The sequence below is a fragment of the Drosophila takahashii genome, chromosome 3R (assembly GCF_030179915.1).
Source record: "Drosophila takahashii strain IR98-3 E-12201 chromosome 3R, DtakHiC1v2, whole genome shotgun sequence".
NCBI lineage: Eukaryota > Metazoa > Arthropoda > Insecta > Diptera > Drosophilidae > Drosophila > Drosophila takahashii.
The window spans coordinates 6,544,891-6,569,519 of NC_091681.1; the positions used below are offsets into that span (position 1 = coordinate 6,544,891).

Genomic DNA, 24,629 nt, shown 5'->3' on the forward strand with positions numbered 1-24,629 from the left:
TCGGAGTTGCCAGACAGATGCTCCAATAAGTGCTACCGTGCTAACTAAGCTGAAAATTCCGAGGCATCTTACCCGAAACAAATAACAAAGGCAAAACAGTTTATATCAATTGTACTTCATCCATTATTCAAAAAACAAAAAGGCTGGTTGTGATTGCTCCCGTCGACTGCATAATAAAAGGTGGGAAACGCGTAATAAGGGGCCACTGAACTTGGAACTCATCTTATGAACATATGTACTCACTCGACTTTCTTTGTTGCAGCTGGAGTCTAGCCCCGGAGATTTCTAAATGGTGAAAACAGTCTCGCGCCTGCCCCTTCCACCGGTCTTCCACGAGCACTATCAAGATGAGCATGCGCACACGTGCTTTGGTCTTCTCCACCTTCTTCGGCAGCTGCCTGGCTATCGGTCTCCTACTGGTCAGCATGACCAGTAACCACTGGGTGCGGGCCAGTCCCCGCCGCAACTCCTCGGCAGAGGCCAAGGGCGAGGTCAACTTCGGGCTCTTCTACGGCAATCAGCACCTGAATCCCGGATTTGGCGTGCGCACCTATTCGGTTGATGGTAAGCACATTAAATACTTTTGACTCTAGGGGGAAAGTAGTTCTAGGACAAATTATTGGGGAGCAATGCCCAAATCCACAGCATAAGGGTTTTGATCCTTAGCAAAGGAGATAGGTTCCATTCCGTTGAAGATAAGGGAATTCATGTTTTGAATCTACTTTTATTGATACACTTTAATTAGCTGATCATATAAGGGCAATACGTACACAGGTCGATATAAAAAACCCAAGACTAAACGAGATCTGTAGATTACTGCTACCCCATACTTGTAAACTTTTCGTCACAGTTTTAAGTAAATCGGTCTACAAAAATTGTAAGCAAGAAAGGAAACTAGCTTCGGCCAGCCGAAGCTTATATAGCCTTGCAGAAGGATTATGCATACCTTGATTAGGGTAAAAGCGCGTGCCGATCAAGCGTCTATATCCTATAGCCTATAATAACGGTTATTGTAAATTTTCCTTACCAAAAAAATCATGCACTTAGAAGAGTCCTACAATTTTTTTAAATACACCGTTATTTTTGTTGCAAATCCGTTATGGATTTTATTTATTTGATTTTTATAATAAAAATCGTTTGTTCTTATTAACTTACAAAAACATTAAATTTAGATTTACTTGCGTATATGTAAAAAAATTTTAGCTGCTATAATATAGCCGTCAGAATTTTATTAAATTTAATTCAAAATTTTGAAATGTCAGAGAAAAGCTATATAGAGAAGAAGAAAATGTAATAAAAATCAAAAAAGATATCATTTTTTTCCTATTAATTTCCAATCCTATGGTCGTTCCTATAGCAGCTATATTTCTTAAAAATTTAATTCAAAATGCAGAAATATTAAAAAAAAAAATGAGTAAAAGGTAATATTTTAAAAAACACCGAAGCTAGAATTTTTTTAACGTTTTTTTTTTATCCTTCCTATGGGAGCTATAAGATATACAGTGGCTCACAGCTTATTTCGTGCAGAGGTAAACTTAAAGTTCAAACTCGTATAGCTTACAAACTATACGATAATTTACCAAAATTTAAATGCAGTTATGTTAGGTAGTATTCTGGCCCTTATTAACCCACTTTTCTATTTTAAGATTCCATAGAATAACACTTAAATTTAAAAAAAAACTGAAATCATTGACTTTTTTAATATCACAGCTTATTTCGTGCAAAACTTTAAAATTATTATTATTTGTAAATTATGGCTAAAAATGTGTTTTTTTAATTTCTACATTACATTATTATTAACAATTTTTTTTTGAAATTTTAATTATGTCAAATACACTAAAAAAAGTTACATGCAAAAAAAATAAAATAATCAATTAAAATGTTTAAATGTATATTTTCGTATTAAAAATGTCGAAAAATGTATCTGAAATTTGCAGAATTTATTGAGCAAGCACCCAGTTCTCAACTATCCATGATCAAACGCTTCTTACAAAGGAATTAAGTGGTACCAATAGGACCAAAATGCATCCTGTACAATAGTATCTGAACCGGAACAGACTTAAAATTATTAAAAATGTATAGTAAATTTAACAGTACGGGCTCTCTTGCCTCCCATACAAACAAATTCACAATACTACACTGTGTTATAAAATTTAACCTTCAGATGTTTGCAACGCAGTGAAGGAGACGTTTCCGACCACATAAAGTATATATATTCTTGATCAGCACCAATAGCCGAGTCTATCTAGCCATGTCCATCTGTCCGTTTCTATGCGAACTAGCCTCTCAGTTTTAAAGCTATCGCGATGAAACTTTTCCGAAAGTCTTCTTTCTATTGCAGGTAGTACATATGTCGGAGCGAGCCGGATCGGACCACTATATCTTAAGGCTTCCATAGGAATATTCAAACAAATATAAGAAAATTCATTGTAACTTTGTAGGAAGTAGGCGTTTTGATTCTTGACTACTTAAAAACAAAATTGGAATTCCTGGAACTGCACCGAGTAAGCATTACTTTATCTACAAGGGTATATAAGCTTCGGCTGGCCGAAGGTAGCTTCCTTTCTTGTTATGTATAACAGTTATTCTCATGACATTTCAAAAAAAATTAAATATTTAAAAAAACATGCTAACCGGGTTTTATATAACTTACTAAAAATTTTTTAAAAAAATACAACCGTGCATATTGTTCAACTATATTTTTTTAAAAATTTGTTATACCGTTCTATCTTCCATTGCTCACCACTTTCAGTTTACACCTTTGTCCGCACGGAGAACGGAGAAACCAGCTTCTGGCTCTGGTTGCTTACCACCTTGGGCACCGGCTTTGGCCTCCTTGCCTGCGCAGTGGCCGCCATCGCCGCTGTCCTGAAATCAGCCTCTGCGGCCAAGCGGGGCGGCACTATGGTTTTGCTACTGGCCGCCAACATATCAGCTGCGGGGGCCCAGGTGGTGGCATTTGTGGCATGGCTGGTGCAGTTTTACAACTACTTCGCCCTAAACGTACTTCTGGCCGAACACCAGCAGCAGCATTGGTACAGCACTGGACTGGCCTACCTTGGCTACAGCTTCTACCTGGTCGTGATCTCCACCACGGTGGTGCTGCTCAACATCGCCGTTCTGCTCTACGCCGAGCGCCGAGATCTCCGCGACCGCCAAAGCCTGGAGCCGCCAAGTGAGGACAAGAACAAGGCCGCTACAATGCTGTACTAAGAGAGAGAAGAGAAATTCGTAAACCAACCTCAAAGCATCTGCTTGGAATTTTAAAGAGCAGCGACACAAAGTAATCTCAGTGGCTCAACTGTTTGTGCCTTACTTAAGGATGCCTTTTGCTTGCCAACAACAAGGCCCATTTATATACTCAAGATTAGACTAGATCTTACTTTTGGCTCTCGCTGAATATTCAGCGTCATAAGAAAACCTAAAGAAAATGCACGCACTTCACTGCCAGCACGTTCCGATACATATTTATACATACCATTCGTTTTACATATATACTCGTATGTCTTTATATACCTTTTATTTACTGCTACCGGCAGCCAAGTATTTTTATGTGCATATTTACAAATACAACAACAGTCATTGTTAAAAAATAGAAAAGAAATATGTTTGGTTTATTAATTGATCTATCAGATCGGGGTCACCTCTCAGGGGAAGTGGAAATTAGAACGAGCACACGCTACACTTCCGTATGGTAAAGAAACTCCAAGAACAAGTCAATTAAAAAAAAGGTCTGGGTGACAGTGCCTTGATAAATTGTCCAGGAATCTTTTCCAAAATGTCACAACATTTCTAACGTTCCAGCTAAATTATGTATGTACACAGGATCTTGAAGCAGTTCGGACCACACGGCGAGCGCAAAATCGAACTGTCATTGCATTCAATTTCGCAAAGAAATCAATTATCTATTTTCTGTGAGCGTCAACGGATGTATGTATGTATGTATGTATGTATGTGTTTTTCTATTCCGGGACTTGGGACGGTTTGTGTGGCTTGATCTTGGTAGGCACTTCCTACTGCGTCCCATGACCCACAAAGGACTCGGCACCTTGGGCTGCCGATGCTGTAGATAAAGCCAATTATGTCATCATTAGTTTTGATTAGTTTTCTGGGCTCATGTTGATGGGAAAACTGCCCGGCACTTCCGGCACCACCTACTGTTTGTTTTTCAGGCTCGATGTCCTGCTGAGCGGCCGTCGGGTGGTGTTTTGGTTGGTTTTCGGTTTGATTTTAATGACATTGCGCAATATTGATGGACGTGTTTTTGATTGAGGCTTGATCGGTGCCACCTTTTCTTGCGATATGCAGCAGGCTCCTAGAGAAAGCGGATATTGTTCAGTTTCACAATGCCGTCTCTGACCTTCCTGGTCTGCGGCTTATCTCGGCAAACAGCTTAGAACCATGTGTGGGGGATTTGGGCAAACCGGGCGACGTTTCGACCGTTTCCAGCGCCTTATCCTATCTGCGCATTGGAAGCATTATGCAAGACGAGGCGTTAGGATTAGACCACAAATTGCCTATATAGCCGGGCAAACGACGCGCAAAGACGGGCTCATTAGGTCCGTAGGTCGTGGGAGATTACGGAGCGTACAATCGACTTATTAGGAGTGTTTATGCAGATAAACGCATCGTTTAGCGAGTGTCGGGACATACCCACTTTTCCGCCTAGACCCCTGGAAAACACGATTGCAAACCGCTAAAGCCGGAGGAATAGCATCTAAATTGGGAATATTGGGCAACTTCGAGCTGCCGAGGATAGTCTGTGCAAACATTATTAGCTGGAAAGTCTCGCAGACTTAACAATAGAAATACCACTACGGTCACCACACACGTTGAAGCCCGAGGATCTACATTAAACTGAGTCATCTCCTCCTCCTTCTGGCCAGTCCGCTTGTTTACATGAATTTTGTCTTAGTTTTTTAGGTCAGTCTATTCATCGGAAAAGCATTTCCAGAACCGCAAAACATATAGACCAAAAGAAAGCCAACAAGAGGGCCAGACAAACTGTCTCCTATTCTTGTGGGGCTGTTGCTCCTGTCGGCCAATAAATTTCCCAATTAAATGGATCGTCTGACACTTTGTACAGAACGATTCTACCCCTGCCAGCCCTCGGGTGGGCCCTTTCTCGCTTCCTCCCATTCATCCCTATGCGTGTTAATAAGGGATGAGGGTTGCTGAGCAAGGGGATGAAAGAGCCGTCATAGCACTGGCTCGCCTGAGAACTGGCGCTGTGAAAGGTAGCAGGACCCGTGGGCTCTGACTCCATTTTTTATTCATGCTCGCTCTCAGCGTGTTTTGATCCTTGGGTTTTCGCATATCTCTTCATTCAATTGCTTCGAGCCGGCTATTGTAGCATTGCGAAATTATGGCCCGTATATTTCTCTATTAGTGGCACAAAAGACATTTCGATTTCTCACTCTGGGCGCCCTGGGTGGGCAGGAGATGCTGCTAGAAAAGTGGTACTGGTAGTCCTGGCAATTATTTCCTTGCGAACTTTCTGCGGACCACCCGAGGAATCTTGTTTGGCCTTTTTGTGGTCATGAATGGCCAGTGCCCTGCATAGCCATTGTTTCACAATGTCAATATGTTATTGATAGCCGAACTACTTTCTTGTTAGGAAATACACCAAGACATTGTCTACGCAACAAAGTCTATTATACAGACAAATCTAGTGAAATTTTGATGTTTGCGTTTAAATTATTATTTCTGAGAAGTGATCGATATGTTTCCGTGATCAAACTTAAATTTTTTGTGAACCGGAAAAAACTACATCCAGAAAACTAAAAAATTGTAAGTCATGCATGACCTGTCCGATCCGGCTGGTTCCGACATATTTAACCTGCAACAGAAATAAGACTTTTTGGAAAGTTTCAGACCGATAGCTTCAAAACTAAGAGACTACTTTGCAAGGGTATAATAAGTATTATAGATCAAATGTGATTTATACTTACGAAACATTTTTGTGAAAATCACATGCCTCTTCTGGATCCTGCAACCTTAAGCTCGGACGTCCATAACAACACTGCCACGCTTGGTCTTACGACAATGACCAAAACATAAATATGTATATATAATTTCTTTCATTTCGATTCACAATTAAAGCACAAAATGTACTTGTTATACCCGTTACTCGTAGACTAAAAGGGTATATTGTATCCGTGCATAATATATTCTTGAATATTCGGGGTCACTAACCGAGTCGATCTAGCCATCGATCCGTCTGTCTGTCTGTATGAAAGCTGAGTAACTGGAAACTACAAAAGCTAGAATGTTCAGATTTCCCACACATATTCTTGGGCTTTCTACGCAAGTTTATTTCAGCCGAGCGCCACGCCCCCTCTAACGTTCACAATCGCCCACTAACGATTTTAAAATGTGTCTGGCGCCCACACCTTTAAAGATTTCCGAGAAGTATATTTATACCTATCGAAATGGAGTAGAAATTTTTTAAATCGGACCATTCATTAAAAAGGTATGCGCAATCAACAATTTATATATCCCTCTCCCTCGCACCCCCTTTAGCTGAGTGACGGGTATTAGATAGTCGGGACACCCACCCGACTATAGCGTTCTCTCTTGTTTTAAGAATTTAATTCTTAAATTATAAAGGTATTAAACTCGTTGTGTTTTTGAAACGATGTAAATTATTCTTTATTTTACATTGTTTCTGAAAGAAAAGTAAATTATTTGCTTAGATTTTTGTGTACTTAACCTAAGCGTGAATTCTATTTAGTTTAAGCAATACCTGTTCTCGGTTAGTAAATTAATACAAACAAAAAACAGTCAGAAGTTAAGAACGTTTGTTAATAGGAATGAGTCAATGCCGATTGTTCTTAACTTAAGACACAAATTCAAAGTCGCAACGCCTCCAACCTCTGGGCCACGCTGTAGTTCAGATTTCTTTAAAAGTTCAAGAACGTTTGATGTTATTTTAAGAACGTTTTTTTAGCAGCTATAAATAAAGAGCCAGTAGAATGAGACTTGTAAGAACGAGGAGCTTTGTAAAATGTCAACATACTTTTTAAACTAGTGTAGCCCCAGTACTGGGGTAATAACAGTACGAAACTTGCTGTCGCTGTTAAGGGTCATAATTTTTATAACATTTTTTGGACTCCTTGGCCACCAATCTTTTAATCTAAAATGGAATAGAATTTTGTGATTTTTTTACGCGGAGGTCCACATTTTTATACCCGTTACTCGTAGAGTAAAAGGGTATACTAGATTCGTGCAAAAGTATGTAACAGCTAGAAGGAAGCGTTTCCGACCCCATAAAGTACATATATTCTTGATCAGGGTCACTAGCCGAGTCGATCTAGCCATGTCCGTCTGTCCGTCTGTCCGTCTGTCTGTCTGTCTGTCTGTCCGTCTGTATGAACGCTGAGATCTCAGAAACTACAAAAGCTAGAAGGTTGAGATTTCCCACACATATTCTTTGGCTTCCTACGCAGCGCAAGTTTATTTTAGCCGAGCGCCACGCCCCCTCTAACGCCCACAATCGCCCACTAACGATTTTAAAATGGGTCCTGCACCCACATCTTTAAAGATTTCCGAGAAGTATAAATGCAATTTTGTTGTGTATATTTATACCTATCGAAATGTAGAAGACATTTTTCAAATCGGACCATTCATTAAAAAGTTATACGCAATCAAAAATTATATATCTATCTCCTTCGCACTCCCTTTAGCTGAGTTACGATTATTAGTCGGGACACCAACCCGACACAGCGTTCGCACTCCCTTTAGCTGAGTGACGGATATTAGATAGTCGGGACAACAACCCGACTATAGCGTTCTCTCTTGTTGTAATTGTTATTGTAATTAATTTCTAAAATTCCATTATTCCTTAAAAATTTCGCGCTGTCAAATTTTTGATTTGCTGCCCTTAACCGCGACTTGGGCCAATTTGCTCTGTTTGACTGCAATCTGGCTCATGAAATACCACGATGAATGAAAATACAAAATACTAAACGTCTGTTGAGTCAAAATCTCCCAAGTGGGCCACCCTAGATTCGAAGGTCCGATTTTCGTCAAACTTGTTTATTTTTCCGGTTCACAACGGCAAAAAAAAAACTTCATTTGAACGGTTTTGAGAAATTTTGAGCTTCAACGGAGTTATAGGGGTCAGAAAATAACATTTTTAGCGTTTTTTTCAAAAAAGGTGCAATCATTCTTTTTTGTATATTTTCGAAACGGTGAAGAATATATTTATGATGTTTTCGCTAATCGATCAAGAACTGTATTAGCTCTTCATAAAGAAATATTAAAATTATTTGAAAATTATTTATTCAAAAAATAAATAGCAATACTTTTTTTTTAGTGTTCTTCACCAGATACAGAGTTCAAAACCATTTAAAAATTAATTTTGACTCATTATGAAAAAGATAAAAAAACAAGAAAGGAAGCTACCTTCGGCCAGCCGAAGCTTATATACCCTTGTAGATAAAGTAATGCTTACTCGGTGCAGTTCCAGGAATTCCAATTTTGTTTTTAAGTAGTCAATAATCAAAACGCCTACTTCCTACAAAGTTACAATGAATTTTCTTATATTTCTTTGAATTTTCCTATGGGAGCCTTAAGATATAGTGGTCCGATCCGGCTCGCTCCGACATATGTACTACCTGCAATAGAAAGAAGACTTTCGGGAAAGTTTCATCGCGATAGCTTTAAAACTGAGAGGCTAGTTCGCATAGAAACGGACAGACGGACATGGCTTGATAGACTCGGCTTTTGGTTCTGATCAAGAATATATATATTTTATGTGGTCGGAAACGCCCCTTCACTGCGTTGCAAACATCTGACTGAAATTATAATACCCTCTACAAGGGTATAAAAATTGAGGTCGGACAAAGGTTTTTCGCAATTTGAATTTGTCGGCGCACAGCGGCCCATGGGTGGAAATAAGGTTTATAAAGAAGAAGATGAAGAAAACCACACAGTGGATGATAGAAACCGGAGGTCTTCTGAAGTCAGCCAATGAACCTCGGTTTTATCACTAGTGTAGCAAAATAAAAATATTTAAAAACAAGAGAGAACGCTATAGTCGGGTGCCCCGACTATCAGATACCCGTTACTCAGCTAAAGGGAGTGCGAAAGAGATGGAGAAAAACTTTGATCCTTCGTAACTTTTTAACGAATGGTCCGATTTAAAAAATTTTTTCTACATTTCGATAGGTATTGATAAACACAATAAAACTGCATTTTTACTTTTCCAAAATATTGAAATTTTTAAAATCGTATATAAGCGATTGTGGGCGTTAGAGGGGGCGTGGCACCCTTTTGAAACAAACTTGCGCTGCGTAGGAACTCCTAGAATCTGCATGTAAAATGTCAATCTTCTAGCTTTTATAGTTTCCGAGATCTCAGCGTTCATACAGACAGACAGACAGACAGACAGACAGACAGACAGACAGACAGACAGACAGACAGACAGACAGACAGACAGACAGACAGACAGACAGACAGACAGACAGACAGACAGACAGACAGACAGACAGACAGACAGACAGACAGACAGACAGACAGACAGACAGACAGACAGACAGACGGACAGACAGACGGACAGACGGACATGGCTAGATCGACTCGGCTAGTGATCCCGATCAAGAATATATATAGTTTATAGGGTCGGAAACGCTTCCTTCTACCTGTTACATACTTTTGCACGAATCTAATATACCCTTTTACTCTACGAGTAACGGGTATAACAAGAGAGAACGCTATAGTCGGGTTGTTGTCCCGACTATCTAATACCCGTCACTCAGCTAAAGGGAGTGCGAACGCTGTGTCGGGTTGGTGTCCCGACTAATAATCGTAACTCAGCTAAAGGGAGTGCGAAGGAGATAGATATATAATTTTTGATTGCGTATAACTTTTTAATGAATGGTCCGATTTGAAAAATGTCTTCTACATTTCGATAGGTATAAATATACACAACAAAATTGCATTTATACTTCTCGGAAATCTTTAAAGATGTGGGCGCAGGACCCATTTTAAAATCGTTAGTGGGCGATTGTGGGCGTTAGAGGGGGCGCTCGGCTAAAATAAACTTGCGCTGCGTAGGAAGCCAAAGAATATGTGTGGGAAATCTCAACCTTCTAGCTTTTGTAGTTTCTGAGATCTCAGCGTTCATACAGACGGACAGACAGACAGACAGACAGACGGACAGACGGACAGACGGACAGACGGACAGACGGACAGACGGACATGGCTAGATCGACTCGGCTAGTGACCCTGATCAAGAATATATATACTTTATGGGGTCGGAAACGGTTCCTTCTAGCTGTTACATACTTTTGCACGAATCTAGTATACCCTTTTACTCTACGAGTAACGGGTATAATTAGAATTTGTCGTCAATTCTTCTCAGTGGCAGTCTGGTTTTATAGGTTCTTCCATTGCACAGCCTCTGGTTATATAAGTGGTTCCTGATCAGCTTACAATAAACCATTCGTATATCAATATATGGATGCAGCGATGTAATATTATTTGTAATTACAAGGACTTTAAAACCGCTAGTGCGACTCAAAAGAATTAAGAATTGGTGAGAGCCATTGATGCAAAAGTACTCGTGCAAAAGTATGTAACAGCTAGAAGGAAGCATTTCCGACCCTATAAAGTATATATATTCTTGATCAGGGTCACTAGCCGAGTCGATCTAGCCATGTCCGTCTGTCTGTCTGAAAGTAATTGGAATTACCCACACATATTCTTTGGCTTCCTACGCAGCGCAAGTTAAGCTTTTTTAAATCGGACCATTCGTTAAAAAATTATACGCGATCAAAGTTGTATATCTCCATCACACCCGCACTCCCTTAAGCTGAGTAACGGGTATCTGATAGTCTTGTTTTAATTAGCAAATTAGATTTTTTTTTTAAATTTTGTTAGATTGTGCAACATTTTTTGTAAGTATTTTAACATAATAATAACAGGAAGTGTAACAATTTAACAATTTTGGTCTAGACCAAGCTAACATTTTTAAAATTTTTCACTGGAATAACAACAGACTATTTTAACGGGGTTGAAACATATGAAATTCCATATGAAAAATTCCTACTGAGGTGTAAAGAGACCTTAAGTACAAAAAATAGGAAACAACGGTCTTAAATGCAGAACATAGTTTTTATCTACATTAAAATAAGTGTTTAAAAAGAGTCGTTTTATAGTTTTATAAATGTGTCCTGCTTATAGCATTTTTCTGAGCTTTAAAATGTTATTTTATTTATGTTTTTTTTAAGAAAAATATTTTTTTGAGTGCAGGGCCTTCTATTATAATTCAATTGAGAAACGACTCTCAAAAATATATAAAATCTAATCATTAAATGTCGATTAATAGTTATAATCGCGATATTACAAGTTCCACGAATTTGAACGATACCACGTGTTTTTGATAGAAATAAATACATAAATAAATAAACTCAAAAGTACTGGTAAAATAGTAAAAAATTTAAAATTGTTCTTTTCACATAGATTAATTGCCAGCCATTACGCATGAATTTGGGGTAATATATAATCATTTTGAGTAATGAGTGCTTGCACTTTGTTGCAGCAAGTGGGTCTCGAGTGCTCGCCAAAGAAGTTTGAGTGCAGCTCTGTGTCTGGAGCAAATGACAAAATTGTATAGGCTCGAATGGAAGGGACACATTATAGATCATTGTGTCACTTGAACGATGTGTACGCCGACGCACTGTCTGGCAGATCGGATAATATTCTCAGGCCCGGCGGAACACCGAGCAGGTAGGGGTCAGGTAATGTAAGAATGCACGCCCCTATCAAGCGGACAAATTTTCCATTGTCCTGGAAGTTGGCCGAAAATCGGGTACGGCCAGTTGTTCACTGCTTTACTACGGATCCGAAAGTCGTCTTCATAAATTGCATCTATTGTCCGCCCGTAGAAGTCACATTGATAGTGACCAGGGATCGATTGCTTGTTCGCATAACAAATTTCAAAAATACCTATAGGTAATTTTTCGACTCCTAGCAGACTTTGTGTCTCGGTTGCATTACTCAGGTGGACCACTCCATTGTCCTTATGAATGACGCAAGCTGTAAGGTGAGTAATGGCGATTGGACGTGGAGAGATCTGTATCTGAGAAACTGTGGGAAAAATTGCGAAACGACATCAGTGCATGGCTTCACATAGTTTTGATACGCAGCTAAGGACGAAATTCTGCTTATTGTCGTGGTTTTCCCTTTCCAGCTTGTCGGTCCCTTTCCGAGTTCTTGTTTTATGAATAGAATTTGGATAGATTTGGCCCAAATGACTTGTGCATTTTAACCCTTTGATGGCAGCGACATTTGCTATTTTCAGATTTGCCTTTGATTTTGTCGGCATGACGAGAAATTTGCTAAATGATCTGGTTAGCGGGAAGTGACAGTGCCTCAAACAGTCATTAATATGTACACGAAATGGTTTCTGATCGATAGACAATGAATGGGCCTAGCTGATATATGTGCATATGTTCCATTTTTCCAATCTTAATAACCAAGTGAAATTGTAGTTGTTGACTTAAGCCCAAATACAGTTCAGTAATTTAGAATAGACTTTTGGTATTTTGTATTTTTTGTATTTTCTGGTGTAAACATAAATCGTATAATGAAACTCTCAATATTTAACTATGTTCGTAAAATATCAAGGTATAAATGGTATATTTCTAGTAACCGCGATCAGTTTATAAAACTTTTTAAATATCATCTTAGTTGTAATATAGACTCTTTGCATGCGCACATACAAAGGGGGTATCTCTTAAATCTCTTAATCGCTTAGCATATAAGAAAGGATCACTTAAGGAGGTATTTACACATGTGTGGGATTTCTAGTCACGTAGCTGGAAGTGTAAATATGCGTTAAAAAATAAATATCTCAATATTTGCATATATCGTCGGGGGTCTCGGAGATAGCTAGCGTTGATTGAGTTTGGTGAGCGCGTTCGATTGCGCCAGGTACGGCTGAGGTAGTTCTGTCCAAGATTGGCTATGCAATATTGGCCGGCATTGAGTTTCGATGGATTCGGTTGTGCTTGTTTAACGCGTGCAAGCGCTTCACAGATCGCAGGAGGGGCGGAAGGCGATGGAGCCAGGAGCCAGGGTTGCCCTTCAGTAGCCATATAGGTAGGGATACATGGGTACGAAGATGGCCGGGCCCAGCTGGCGCTCCTGCGGCATGTGCGTCTTCATGTGCTTCTTCAGGTGGTCGCGGCGCCCGAACTTCTTCCCGCAGGCACTGCAAGGATACGGTCGCAGTCCTGTGTGGATTCGCTTGTGGCGCGTCAGCTCCTCGTTTCTCGTGAAGGTCTTGCCGCAGGTGTCCACGTCGCACTTGAAGGGGCGTTCGCCTGCAAGGGTAGAAGGGGGATCGTAAGTATGGCTGCCGAGAGTGGACCTCCCCTGATCGACTTACCGGTGTGGATGCGGATGTGGCCTTTCAGCTGGCCGTTGTTGGAGAAGGCCACGTCGCAGTGGGGGCACTTGAACTTCTTCGGGCGCTGCTTGCGGGCGTTGAGCGCCTTGAGCTGCGCGTCCTCGGCCATGACACGGGCGTACTCCTGCTCCATCAGGCCCAGCGTGAAGGGATCCATCCCGAAGCCGGAGGAAGCCGTGGGCGTGGTGGCAACGGCGGCAGCTGCGGCGGCGGCGGCGTAGTAGAGATCGCCGGCCGGCAGAAACGGAGCGAGCTGCTGCGGCGGCGCCAACGAGACATTGCTGGCGGTGGTCTGGTCCGAGGGCGACGGGTGGGGGTGGGGAAAGACGGGATTCGGAGTGGCATCCAGCAGCGGGGTGGAGGTGCGGGTGTAGCTGCTGTGGTTCAGGGGGTCCTCGTAGCAGGATTTGCTGCTATTGCTGCTGCTCGACGACGAGGAGGAGGCGGACGAGAAGTCCCGGTCGCAGTCGTGGACGAAACTGGTACTGGGCAGCTCCGTCTTGATGGTGATGGTCTCGGTCTCCTGCTTCACCGTCCTGGGCGCTGAGGCGGCTGCCTGGCGCTGCGTATCCCAAGGACGGAAAAGGCGCGAGTATGTTTGGGGGGGATGCAGGTTAATCGTCGACATTTCGCTATTTTGCTGTTTCGGTGAAAGGACTAAAGGCTCTCTCGCGGCACTGGAGCACTTGGGTGGAACACTTGTGTATCAGCTGGGTCTGGGCTGTCTGGGCGAGCTGTGTGCGCTGCGAGATCTCGACTCGAACTGAGCTCTCCTGCCCTGACGCCTCTCAATTTAAACCCAGGATTCCGCCTACCTACGCTACCTACACACAGTCCTGCGCTTACGCACACGCACACCGAGGGTCGCTTCATTCATCGATTTGTTGTCTGTCTGGAGATGTGCGAGCGAGAGGAATGCTCCGGGGTGGGTTTGTGTTCTTGATTCGTTTTTGGTTTCGGTTTCGGTTTCGCCTGCCCAACAATGGCGGCATGCTCACGCACACACTCGCAGCGGAAGTACATAAGGGTCCGGCGTGTGCGTGTAGTCCTGCGTAGTTTTTCGCCGGGAAAATCGAATAATCCGCTCGAGTGGCGGGGCATCTTCCTTAACTTGCGCTTTTTACACTCGAACCACCACTTGTGTGTATATCCCATGCTAGTACTATATTTATTTGGCCCAGGCGATTCCGGCGGGGTGGCTTCAGATTTGGGCGCAACTTTAAGTAAAGCATTCACGATTATGAATTTTACGCTTACCCACCAACAAACCCCCAGCGCCTCCTGGGTGGTTGTCTTAGGGCTTGGCTTTGGCCCCCCTTCCCTTTTCCTTCCCTTTTCCCATAACAATACCATTCTGGTTCCCGGTTCCCTCCTCCTGACCTCCTCCCAAATACAGATACTCTGCCGAATGTGTAACTCGGTTATCTGCGGTTTGGTTATCCTGGGCTCGCTGCGGCGGCAATTTATTATTGAATTAAGTGCTATCGTCGAGGGTGGGTCCGCGATGTTCCAAATATGCAAAGTGTGGGCCAAGGAACCGGGCAGCACTCGCAGCAATGGGGTATGGGCCTGACACTCGGGGGCTGGCGATAAAGGTTTGAGCGTGTAGTTCAGATGGTACAGTTGGCCTTAACTTCATGTTTGGGGGATGCTCAAGAAAAACTTTACTTCCTCCAGTGGGCGTTTGCTTTAACGCGATGAGCGCTGCAGATAAGGAGAAAAAGATACAAAAAACAATGGATAATGGAAGAATATGAATGTGCGTTGCTTTGCTTAATGTTATAATTCAGTATACGATTTGTATTTGACTGTAATTTGATTCTTTATTAACGTAACCATGTCACACATGTCTTCGAAACAGGAAAAATACAGACTCGCAGTTTGGTAACAGTGTTTTAAAATCATGAATCATTTTGGATTTATCAGAAAAAAATGTATATTTTCTTTTCCATAGGCGTGTTGTAAATTTTGTCTCTTGGGCAATATTTAAAAATCTGATGCAGTGAAAAATTCATAATCACATTTGTTTAACTCTTATGTTTCTATTAGTGAATGGGAATGTAAACGGATGACGGATTGCAATGCTAATCAAAACAAGAAAGGAAGTTAGCTTCGACCATCTGAAGTTTATATACCCTTGCAGGCAATGTTTTTAAATTGTCAAAAATCAAATGGCCCACTTCCTACAAAGTTACAATGTTTTTTCTATTATTATACCCTTGCAGAGGGTACATAAGGTATATAAGTACATAAAGTATATATATTCTTGATCAGCATCAATAGCCGAGTTAGTCCCTCAGTTTTAAAGCTATCGCGATGAAACTTTCCCAAAAGTCTTCTTTCTTTTGCAGGTAGTACATATGTCGGAACAAGCCGGAATCGACCACTATATCTTATGGCTCCCATAGAAATAATCAAAAAAATAATAGAAAAACTGTTGTAACTTTGTAGAAAGTAGACGTATTGATTTTTGACAATGCAAAAACAACATTTTAAGTAGGCATACCTGCAAGGGTATATAAACTTCGGCTGGCCGAAGTTAACTTCCTTTCTTGTTTTTTTGATTATTCCTAGGGGAGCCATACGATATAGTGGTCCGATCCGGGTCGTTCCGATATATGTACAATAGAAAGAAGACTTTTGGGAAAGTTTCATCGCGATAGCTTTAAAACTGAGAGATTAGTTCGAATAGAAACGGACTGACGGAAATTGTAGATGGACTCGGCTTTGGTGCTGATCAAGAATATATATACTTTATGTGGTCGGAAACGTCACCTTCACTGCGTTGCAAACTTTTGACTGAAATTATAATACCCTCTGCAAGGGTACAAAAATATAATCACTTAGTGAATCGAAAACTAAATAAAGCTATCGAATCTATTGGTACAACAAATTTATTTAAATATCGTTGATTTACTAGAAGAGTGAATAAGTTAAAACACACAATTTTTGACTGGTTTTTTGTATTATGGTCGCTTCGCTGGAGGACATATGTATAAGGAAAACATATTGTACATATGGACCTTGAAAATTGAAATGCTTCAATCTCGAAATCTTTTTTAAATGTATCCCTCTTCCAGTTAATTAACGACATGTTCACAAGGACATAAATAGACAGGAATTATAATGTTTAACAAGTATCATTATTGTGAAATTTTTTTGTGCTATCTGGTCTAGTAGCAACACTAACTGTTTTTAACCACAACGTTTTACTTCCTATAAGATAGTCAACCGTAGCGCCTTAAGCCTTCCGTCCTGTCATTTAAAACAAAAGTGAAATCATTTGGACTATGTCCAACTTCATTGTTCTGCCAATGCTAATGAATGCAACGGCTTGGTTGGGTTGCGTGGGTTAGGTAGGTTGGTAGTACCTGCCATAGAACGCAGGCCGCAGAGAACATTTCATTCAAGACTCAGCTCATTTTAAAGGATTCATTCATAAACTGGGATTGCCGTGAGTAGTGCCAGCGATCTGGGTGGATCGATGGGTGGACGGATAAACGTCTCAGTGGTGTCAGGTAGGTAGTTGGCTGGGTTGGTTTGAGGGGTGGTGAGGCTATATAAATCCACGAGCTTATTTGCGTAGGCTGGGACTTGGGCTTGCAGCCGCCGGGGAATTTCCCCAGTAGATTCGTTAAGTAATGAGCGCCGGTATTTCCACGCAATCGTCTCACAGCCGACTGGTCGTAAAATGCAACCTACCTAAAACAATGCGGCACTCATAAATGGAAAGAAAGGAAGTTATAAAATAATTAGATATATAAACCGCTTTGCCAGTAAATGTGATTTCATTCATGGAATGCCAGAAGCTGCTAGTTGCATAGAAACTACCTGACTGTACGTCATTAGAGTACACACATGAGATAAGCGCAGGACGTTATATTCATATTTAGATTAATTAGGAAATTTTACACGAGTACGCGCTCGAATTCCGTCCTGGCACATATGGGGAAAGTACGTTGACTGTTGGTATAGGATAGACGTAGACCCTAGACGGCGACATAATCAGGGGAAACTTCCGTCCTAACTAAACTTCATCATGACACATTATTATGGGTCGCATTATCATTGTACAGCAGAGACCTTTAAGCCTCGAGTTCTATTATCACGCGCAACCAAGACTATATTGTAAATATCCGGATGGCTATCGATCCACGCGACTAATAATTATGGTTTAATCTTTATAGATTTGCCACGACCGGGCAGACTAAGAGCGGACTAAAATAAGGAGGTTTCAGTAAGTCCCGGATTCACTTATTAGTGAGTCTATTTCAAAAGAAAAAGAAAAATTTCTAGGAAATATTGAATTTATTTTGTTGAATAGTTTATCGGGACTTCGGTTTAAGAAATCCGATTTGTGTTTTCAGTAAAATAATAATTGTCTGAAAGGGTATACAAACTGTAACCACTTAAAAAGCATTTAATTGTAATTATATTTTTAGTCCTTAAGTATACACTTAATAAACATTGTTTTCCTATATTTTATTTTCTGAATTTCAGTAATTGTTTTCTTGAATATAGGAACAAAAGACCATAGAAATAGAATTTAATAAAAAAGTTTCTCAAATTTGGAAAAATGATTTTTTATCGAGTACTTCGACTAGCAGATACCCGTTACTAAGCTAAAGGAATTGCGAGGGAGATGCAGATATGCAGCCGTCAAAGCTACTGGCTCCTTTTAGCGGCCATTTATTTTTTTTTGCTTATAACTTTTTAATATTTTATTTCGATTTTCAAATATTCTTCTAAATTTCGAGAGGTATTAATAAACACAAGACATGGGATTTAAACTTTCTTTACAGATTTTGGTAAAGATGTGGGCGCAGGGCTTTTTTAAAGTCCTTTAAAGTGACTGTGGGCGTACAAGTGCACGTGGCGTAAGAGTGCGGATGAAACAAATTTGCGCTGCGTAGGAAGCCCAAGAGAATGTATGTGTTGTTAGTCCCAACATTCTAGAATTTGTAGTTTCCGAGATCTCAGCGTTCATACAGACGGACAGACAGACAGACGGAAAGGCGGACATGGCTAAATCCACCCTGCTAATGATCCTGATCAGAATATATATACTTTATAGGGTCGGAAACGCTAGCAACTCCCTGTTACATACTTTTGGACAAATACAATATAACCTTTTACTCTACGAGTAACGGTTATAACTAGTGCAAGTGCAAAAAGCCTGGCTGAAAAGTTTAAAATGTTTACAAATACAAATGTAATTTCAATAATTCCTTTTTTAATGTTTTTTTTCCGTGGGCCAGGGAATAATTGAGAAAACAAGAGTCGGGTTGGTGTCCCGACTATCTAATACCTGTCACTCAGCTAAATTGAGTGCGAGGGAGATAGATATATAAAATATTGATTTGCGCATAACTTTTTAATGAATGGTCCCATCTAAAAAATGTCTTCGACATTTCGATAGGTATAAATATACACAAAATATAGAATTTGTACTTCTCGGAAATCTTTAAAGGTGTGGGCGCCAGACACATTTTAAAATGGTTAGTGGGCGATCGTGGGCGTTAGAGGGGGCGTGCCTTTGGCTGAAATAAACTTTTGCTGCGTAGGAAGCTTAAGAATATGTGTGGGAAATCTCAACTTTCTAGCTTTTGTAGTTTCTGAGATCTCAGCGTTCATACGGACAGACAGACAGACAGACGGACAGACAGACGGGCATGGCTAGATCGACTCGGCTAGTGACCCAGATCAAGTATATATATACTTTATGGATATATGTATGTACATTAGGGTGGACTTATTTTGTATGAAATTTCTAAGGGCATGCTCTCACCCCTTCATATTTAGCCTTTTTGTATCCTTAATCCATTAAAGAAAGAAAAAGTAAAAAATAATTCGTTTTAGGCGGTGCGCAACGGCTTTAAAGTTTATTACGCATATTTCAGATTCATCTAGATGCCGTAGACTTAATTTTATACATTGACAGTATTTTAAAAAGTATCTTAATCACTTTCCCGAGCTTTTTAACAAGGAATGAAGTCGTTGATAAAATTCGAGTCCCTGGGAGACAATTACAACTTAAAAATAACAATAATAACGAATAATCAAGGACTTTTAGAGTACAACTTATAAATATTACGGTCTCTGAAAAATAAGAGTCAATATCGTTGTATCCTAAGCCAGCATTTCTTTGACGAAAATTTTTATTGGCGAACGCAAAAGTGATAGTTAATCTTCAAAATTGTAAAATAGAATCTCTATTTCATTGTGAGTCACAAAAAAAAAATGGTGAGTCGGGGATCGAACTCGGTCCTTTTTGTTCGGAGACAGAAGCTCTACTGGCTAGGCTACGTCCAACTCTTTTATTCGAGCGAAACCAAAAAGTTTACATGTTAAAATCTGACAAGAAATGGAATGGGGTAAATTCCTAGATTTACACTTAATTTTTAGCGAAACTTTAGGGCCATTGCGCACCGCCTAAGCGATGAAATAAAATTTTTCTGTTTTCGCATAAATTTATTGGACACAGAAACCTACCATTTAAGATGCTGAGCTCAGTTGACCTTAAAGAAGTCCACCCTAATGTACATACATTCCCCATTCCATTTCTTGTCAGATTTTAACATGTCAACTTTTTGGTTTCGCTCGAATAAAAGAGTCAAGTAGAAATGTATTTCATGAATATTAACAGTTGGACGTAGCCTAGCCAGTAGAGCTTCTGTCTCCGAACAAAAAGGATCGAGTTCGATCCCCGACTTACCATTTTTTTTTGTGACTCACAATGAAATAGAGATTCTATTTTTTACAATTTTAAAGATTAACTATCACTTTTGCGTTCGCCAATAAAAATTTTCCTCAAAGAAATGCTGGCTTAGGATACAACGATATCGACTCTTATTTTTCAGAGACCGTAATATTTATAAGTTGTACTCTAAAAGTCCTTGATTATTCGTTATTATTGTTATTTTTAAGTTGTAATTGTCTCCCAGGGACTCGAATTTTATCAACGACTTCATCCCTTGTTAAAAAGCTCGGGAAAGTGATTAAGATACTTTTTAAAATACTGTCAAAGTATAAAATTAAGTCTACGGCATCTAGATGAATCTGAAATTTGCGTAATAAACTTTAAAGCCGTTGCGCACCGCCTAAAACTAATTATTTTTTACTTTTTCTTTCTTTAATGGATTAAGGATACAAAAATGCTATATATGAAGGGGTGAGAGCATGGCCTTAGAAATTTCATACAAAATAAGTCCACCCTAATGTACATATAAGCTAAGTTTTGTCAAAGTTAGCTTCCATTATTATTATACCCGTTACTCGTGGCACTCACAGTTGTGATTCTAGAATGAATTTAAACTGAAATGTATTTGTTTCGTCAATACCTATTGATGGACAATATGGACCTAAAAAAGTTTGACACGCCCACTCTAGCATATATACATATATATGTATGCATATGTATGTATAGTGCCCATATTGCATATGCACTGGTACCACTTCCATCCGCGTTAATTCTTGTTTCAAATTTAGTTAGCTGAGTGCGTATCTAATAGTCGAGGCACTCAGCTATAGCGTTCCCTCTTGTTTAATTTAAAAAAGTTTAAGTGATGTATTTGCAATACTCTAGGACACCAACAACAGAACCTGAAAAAGCTGTTCTTTCATATAAAAAATCATAATAATATATTTTCCGCGGTTTAAGTGTATATAACCAAATCATTTGTTTATACTTTGTTTTAAAAAATTTTTAATATCGAGAAAAAAAACTGTTTTCTTATTTCAACAAGCAACGCTTCGGTGTGAAAGTTGTTTCGCTCGAAATCTATTTTTTTTTTAGGTTTGGATAAATTGTCAATACAAAGGACAGTGAACCGTGGTTATTCGTTTTTTTAAGTATCCTCAGAATACTATCTTGAATGCGCCAATTTTATAAAATTTTATAGATCTCTATTATAGTTTGAACAGCTAACATCGGCTAGTAAAAGCATCAAGAGGCGCTTTTTGGGCGTTCCAAGGGCATCTCTTCGCCCTATTATGGGTGTCAATGTCAATGGCGGCGGAATCCAGGACAGGGAACTAGAATGCGAATACATAAATCAAATTAGTTTTTTCAGGCGAATGCACTCGACTAATTCTGGCGGCGAACTCTTATGTGGTAAATGTGGTTGCTCTTTTCGGTGAGTTGGTGGCGCAGCTAAAGTCCATGCAACAAAAGGTTGTAGCAACCCATACAGACCTCTAAGTACCGGCGAACATTTATCCCGTGACACAATGCCGGAGAAGCCGCGAGCAGTGGTGTGTCGTCCATTAAAAGGCACGTCACGAAAGCCACCCCACTCCAGTCCCTTTTTCCGTCCCCTTCCACGGGATACGCGCGCTCGCGACATAATCAATTGTATTATTTCCCCGATTGCTTCTTGGCGTACGCTGCCAGTCCGCTCCTCCCTCGATTTTTCTTTGGGCTGTATTTTTCACGGCAGCTGAGTGGAATCTCTTGCTTTTTAGGAACGATCGGTAGGACATCTGCAAGCGTGAGAACAGCTGCTGGATAAGCAAAGTAATGGCGTCCTTGCGTAGCTCCGCCTTCCGCGTGGATTTTCGTCGCCCTCCGAGTCAAAACATTCGGTAGAGTCTTCGACCAAATTTCCATTCAAACTCAGTTCAGCTCAGCTCTGAAAAAGCACTTAACCTCAAATTCAATAATCCGCTTGTAATACGGACCATTCATGCGATGACAACTGGACAGTGGCTAGAAAGTCTTTTGTGCAAACAGTACTGCGGCGTACTTCCATTTCCATATTCATACGGGCAGACCCGCAATTGTACCTTGCAGCCTCCATGGGCTGTGTGCCAAGTGTTGACCTCGCCGGGTAATCGTTCTATTATTAACAGATATTTGCATTCAAACAATGTCTGTTGTGCTGGCCCGTCTGTTTCGGTATTTTATTTACCTGTCTGGGATAACATGGATAGTCGGCTTATGGTAGCGCATTGAAATTGGAACGGGTAAGGTAACTTATTCGAAACCGACAACATAAGCTTGCTTCGACAAGCCCAAGTTGTTATACCCTAGGATTTTAAAAAGTAATTATAATATCACAAATACAGAACATATACATAATACTCAGTGCAAGTTTATTTCAGCCGGGGGCCACGTCCTTCTAACGCCCACAATCGCCTTGAACGATTTTAAAAGGTTTCTGGCGCCCACATCTTTAAAGGTTTTATTGTGTTTATCAATACCCATTTTTCAAATCGGACCATTCGTTAAAAAGTTATGCGCGATCAAAGTTTTATGTCTCCATCTCCCTCGTACTCCCTTTAGCTGAGTAACGGGTATCTGATAGTCGGGACACCGGACTATAGCGTTCTCTCTGGTTTTTTCATAAGTATTTCCCACTATGGGGCTGTCCATATATTACGTAATCACATTTTCGGTGATGTTTGACCCCGCCACATAATCATTTCTTCATAAAAAAAATGTTTTTTGGACTAGAGTAATCATTTGCTTGTGCGCCACGCCTACTTTTACGCCCACAGAACTCTGCAACACTAGAATCGCTCTAGCGCCCGCATTATTAAAGATTTTGTAAAAGTGTAAAATCGTTCGAATCCGACCGTTCATTAAAAAGTTATGAGCAATCAATGTTTTCTATGTGCCCTTAGCTAAGTAACGGGTATCTAATAGACGGGGCACCCGACTGTAGAGTTCTCTGTTGTTTTTATATCGTTCCTATAGCAGCTATATGATATAGTTCGAAATTTAGAATTATATTTCCAAGAATGATATTACCAAGCGTAAAAGCCTTTTACTAAAAGCTAGTATGTCAAAAAACACCGAGGCTAAAATTGTTGATCCATTATTTTTTTTAGCATTTCTATGAGAGCTATAAAATATAGTTCCGACTTACAAATATGTATACCACCTGCAAAAAAAGAAGACTTTTGGGAATGTTTCAGACCGATAGCTTTAAGACTGAGAGTTTGCTTAAAAACGAACGGACAGACGGAGCTCTGCATGTCTTTGCTGATTTGCAGATGCGGGCAAAATACAACATTCATAAAAATTTCTTTCTAAAATTTAGAAATTTCGTTTTTGATTAACCCAATCCTTGGAATAGGAACAAAATTTACTTGTTTTTAGAAAATTGGCATTTAAATAGCGAAATATTTTCCATTTTTCATTTGATCCATTTTGAAAGTTTTAAACCTTTTCAATCTTATTCAATTTACCATATGACGCGCTTTGCGGCTTATGGCGGATTTAAAAAAGGAAATCTTCTTAGATCTCAGATATTTTTGTAAGCGAGTGTCAAGGAAGAAACAAATCGGTAACAATTGTTTTTTTATAGGCCCTAGTTATAAGAATGGCTAAGTAGATCCAGGGGCGACTCGAGCATTGATCCGCCTAGGAAACTGAGGCAGTAAATATGAAGGTCGACTGGCTGCTTGCAACGTAAGTGGTTTGGCTCGCCCACAAAGTCAAATGCAAATTGAAATGTACCGGAGCGGCTTGAGGGTAAGTCTTCTCCAGAATACACACAAGGCTACCGTTGCCTATCCGGGTCGCAAATTCTGTGTTGTCTGAAAAGCCTTTTCACACTTATCAATGCAATTTCGGCCGACTGACCTCTCAATGTGGAAATGCAAAGAGCTGTAAAAGAAACAGTGGGATGTTCGGTACGAAATGGGCCTGGGTGACACGGCTGTCTCCTAAGGTGCAATTATGATTGAAAGGTACAAATAATAACCGATAAATTCCTGTTTACCTAACGACTCCGGTTCCTGCTCAGCTGTCAAGTGCTAAGATAGAGTCCATCTCTTTCTTCGCACTTTCTATGATGAATGAATAGTAATTCTGTGAATAGCCATGGATGAATGATGAACTGCTTTCGGAGCCAAGCTGAAATGAAGCCCTCACTCATTATATACTGTTCGTAGGTGTACCGTTGCGCAAATCCCCTCACGCTGATCGGAAGAGCTCTCTATCAACCTTGCGAATGGCAAACCGCTGCCCACGTTGCCGGAGGGCCGTGCAATTGTTGAGCTTACAAAACATTGGGTTTTCGATTGATTGATCGGCTTTCCGTTTTTACTGCTCATGCCAGGGGGAAAAAATATAAAAAAATCACTTTTTGCCAAAAAAAATTATAATTATTAAAAATTGATTGATAACCACACCCCAATATCAAACGAATATTACACACAATTGCACTATGGGGGAATTTTACCACTTTTTCTGTCCAAATTTAAG

The 24,629-nt window shown here is 40.2% G+C and overlaps 2 protein-coding genes across 2 annotated transcripts; one reads left to right on the forward strand and one right to left on the reverse strand.

Annotated features, from left to right (window-relative positions):
- The first annotated feature begins 21 nt into the window (after window positions 1-21).
- LOC108069709 (uncharacterized) lies at window positions 22-3,604 on the forward strand. Its single transcript, XM_017159917.2, has 3 exons — window positions 22-180; window positions 263-564; window positions 2,753-3,604. Exons 2-3 carry the CDS (start codon window positions 348-350, stop codon window positions 3,211-3,213), a joined length of 678 nt encoding a protein of 225 aa, XP_017015406.1. The 5' UTR covers window positions 22-180; window positions 263-347; the 3' UTR covers window positions 3,214-3,604.
- An 8,932-nt stretch (window positions 3,605-12,536) lies between these two features.
- Window positions 12,537-14,165, reverse strand: hkb (zinc finger transcription factor huckebein). The gene is made up of 2 exons (XM_017154473.3): window positions 13,397-14,165; window positions 12,537-13,331 (listed from the first exon to the last, which is right to left on the reverse strand). The coding sequence occupies exons 1-2, from the start codon at window positions 14,043-14,045 to the stop codon at window positions 13,093-13,095; spliced, it is 888 nt and encodes a 295-aa protein (XP_017009962.2). The 5' UTR covers window positions 14,046-14,165; the 3' UTR covers window positions 12,537-13,092.
- Window positions 14,166-24,629: the final 10,464 nt, after the last annotated feature.

Bases quoted from the DNA above. Each gene is read 5' to 3' on its own strand.
- hkb (XM_017154473.3), bottom strand. From the start codon at position 14,045: ATGTCGACGATTAACCTGCATCCCCCCCAAACATACTCGCGCCTTTTC. The intron at 13,332-13,396 runs GTAAGTCGATCA...CTACCCTTGCAG, and splicing joins CCACATCCGCATCCACACCG to GCGAACGCCCCTTCAAGTGC.
- LOC108069709 (XM_017159917.2), top strand. From the start codon at position 348: ATGAGCATGCGCACACGTGCTTTGGTCTTCTCCACCTTCTTCGGCAGC. The intron at 565-2,752 runs GTAAGCACATTA...CACCACTTTCAG, and splicing joins GCGCACCTATTCGGTTGATG to TTTACACCTTTGTCCGCACG.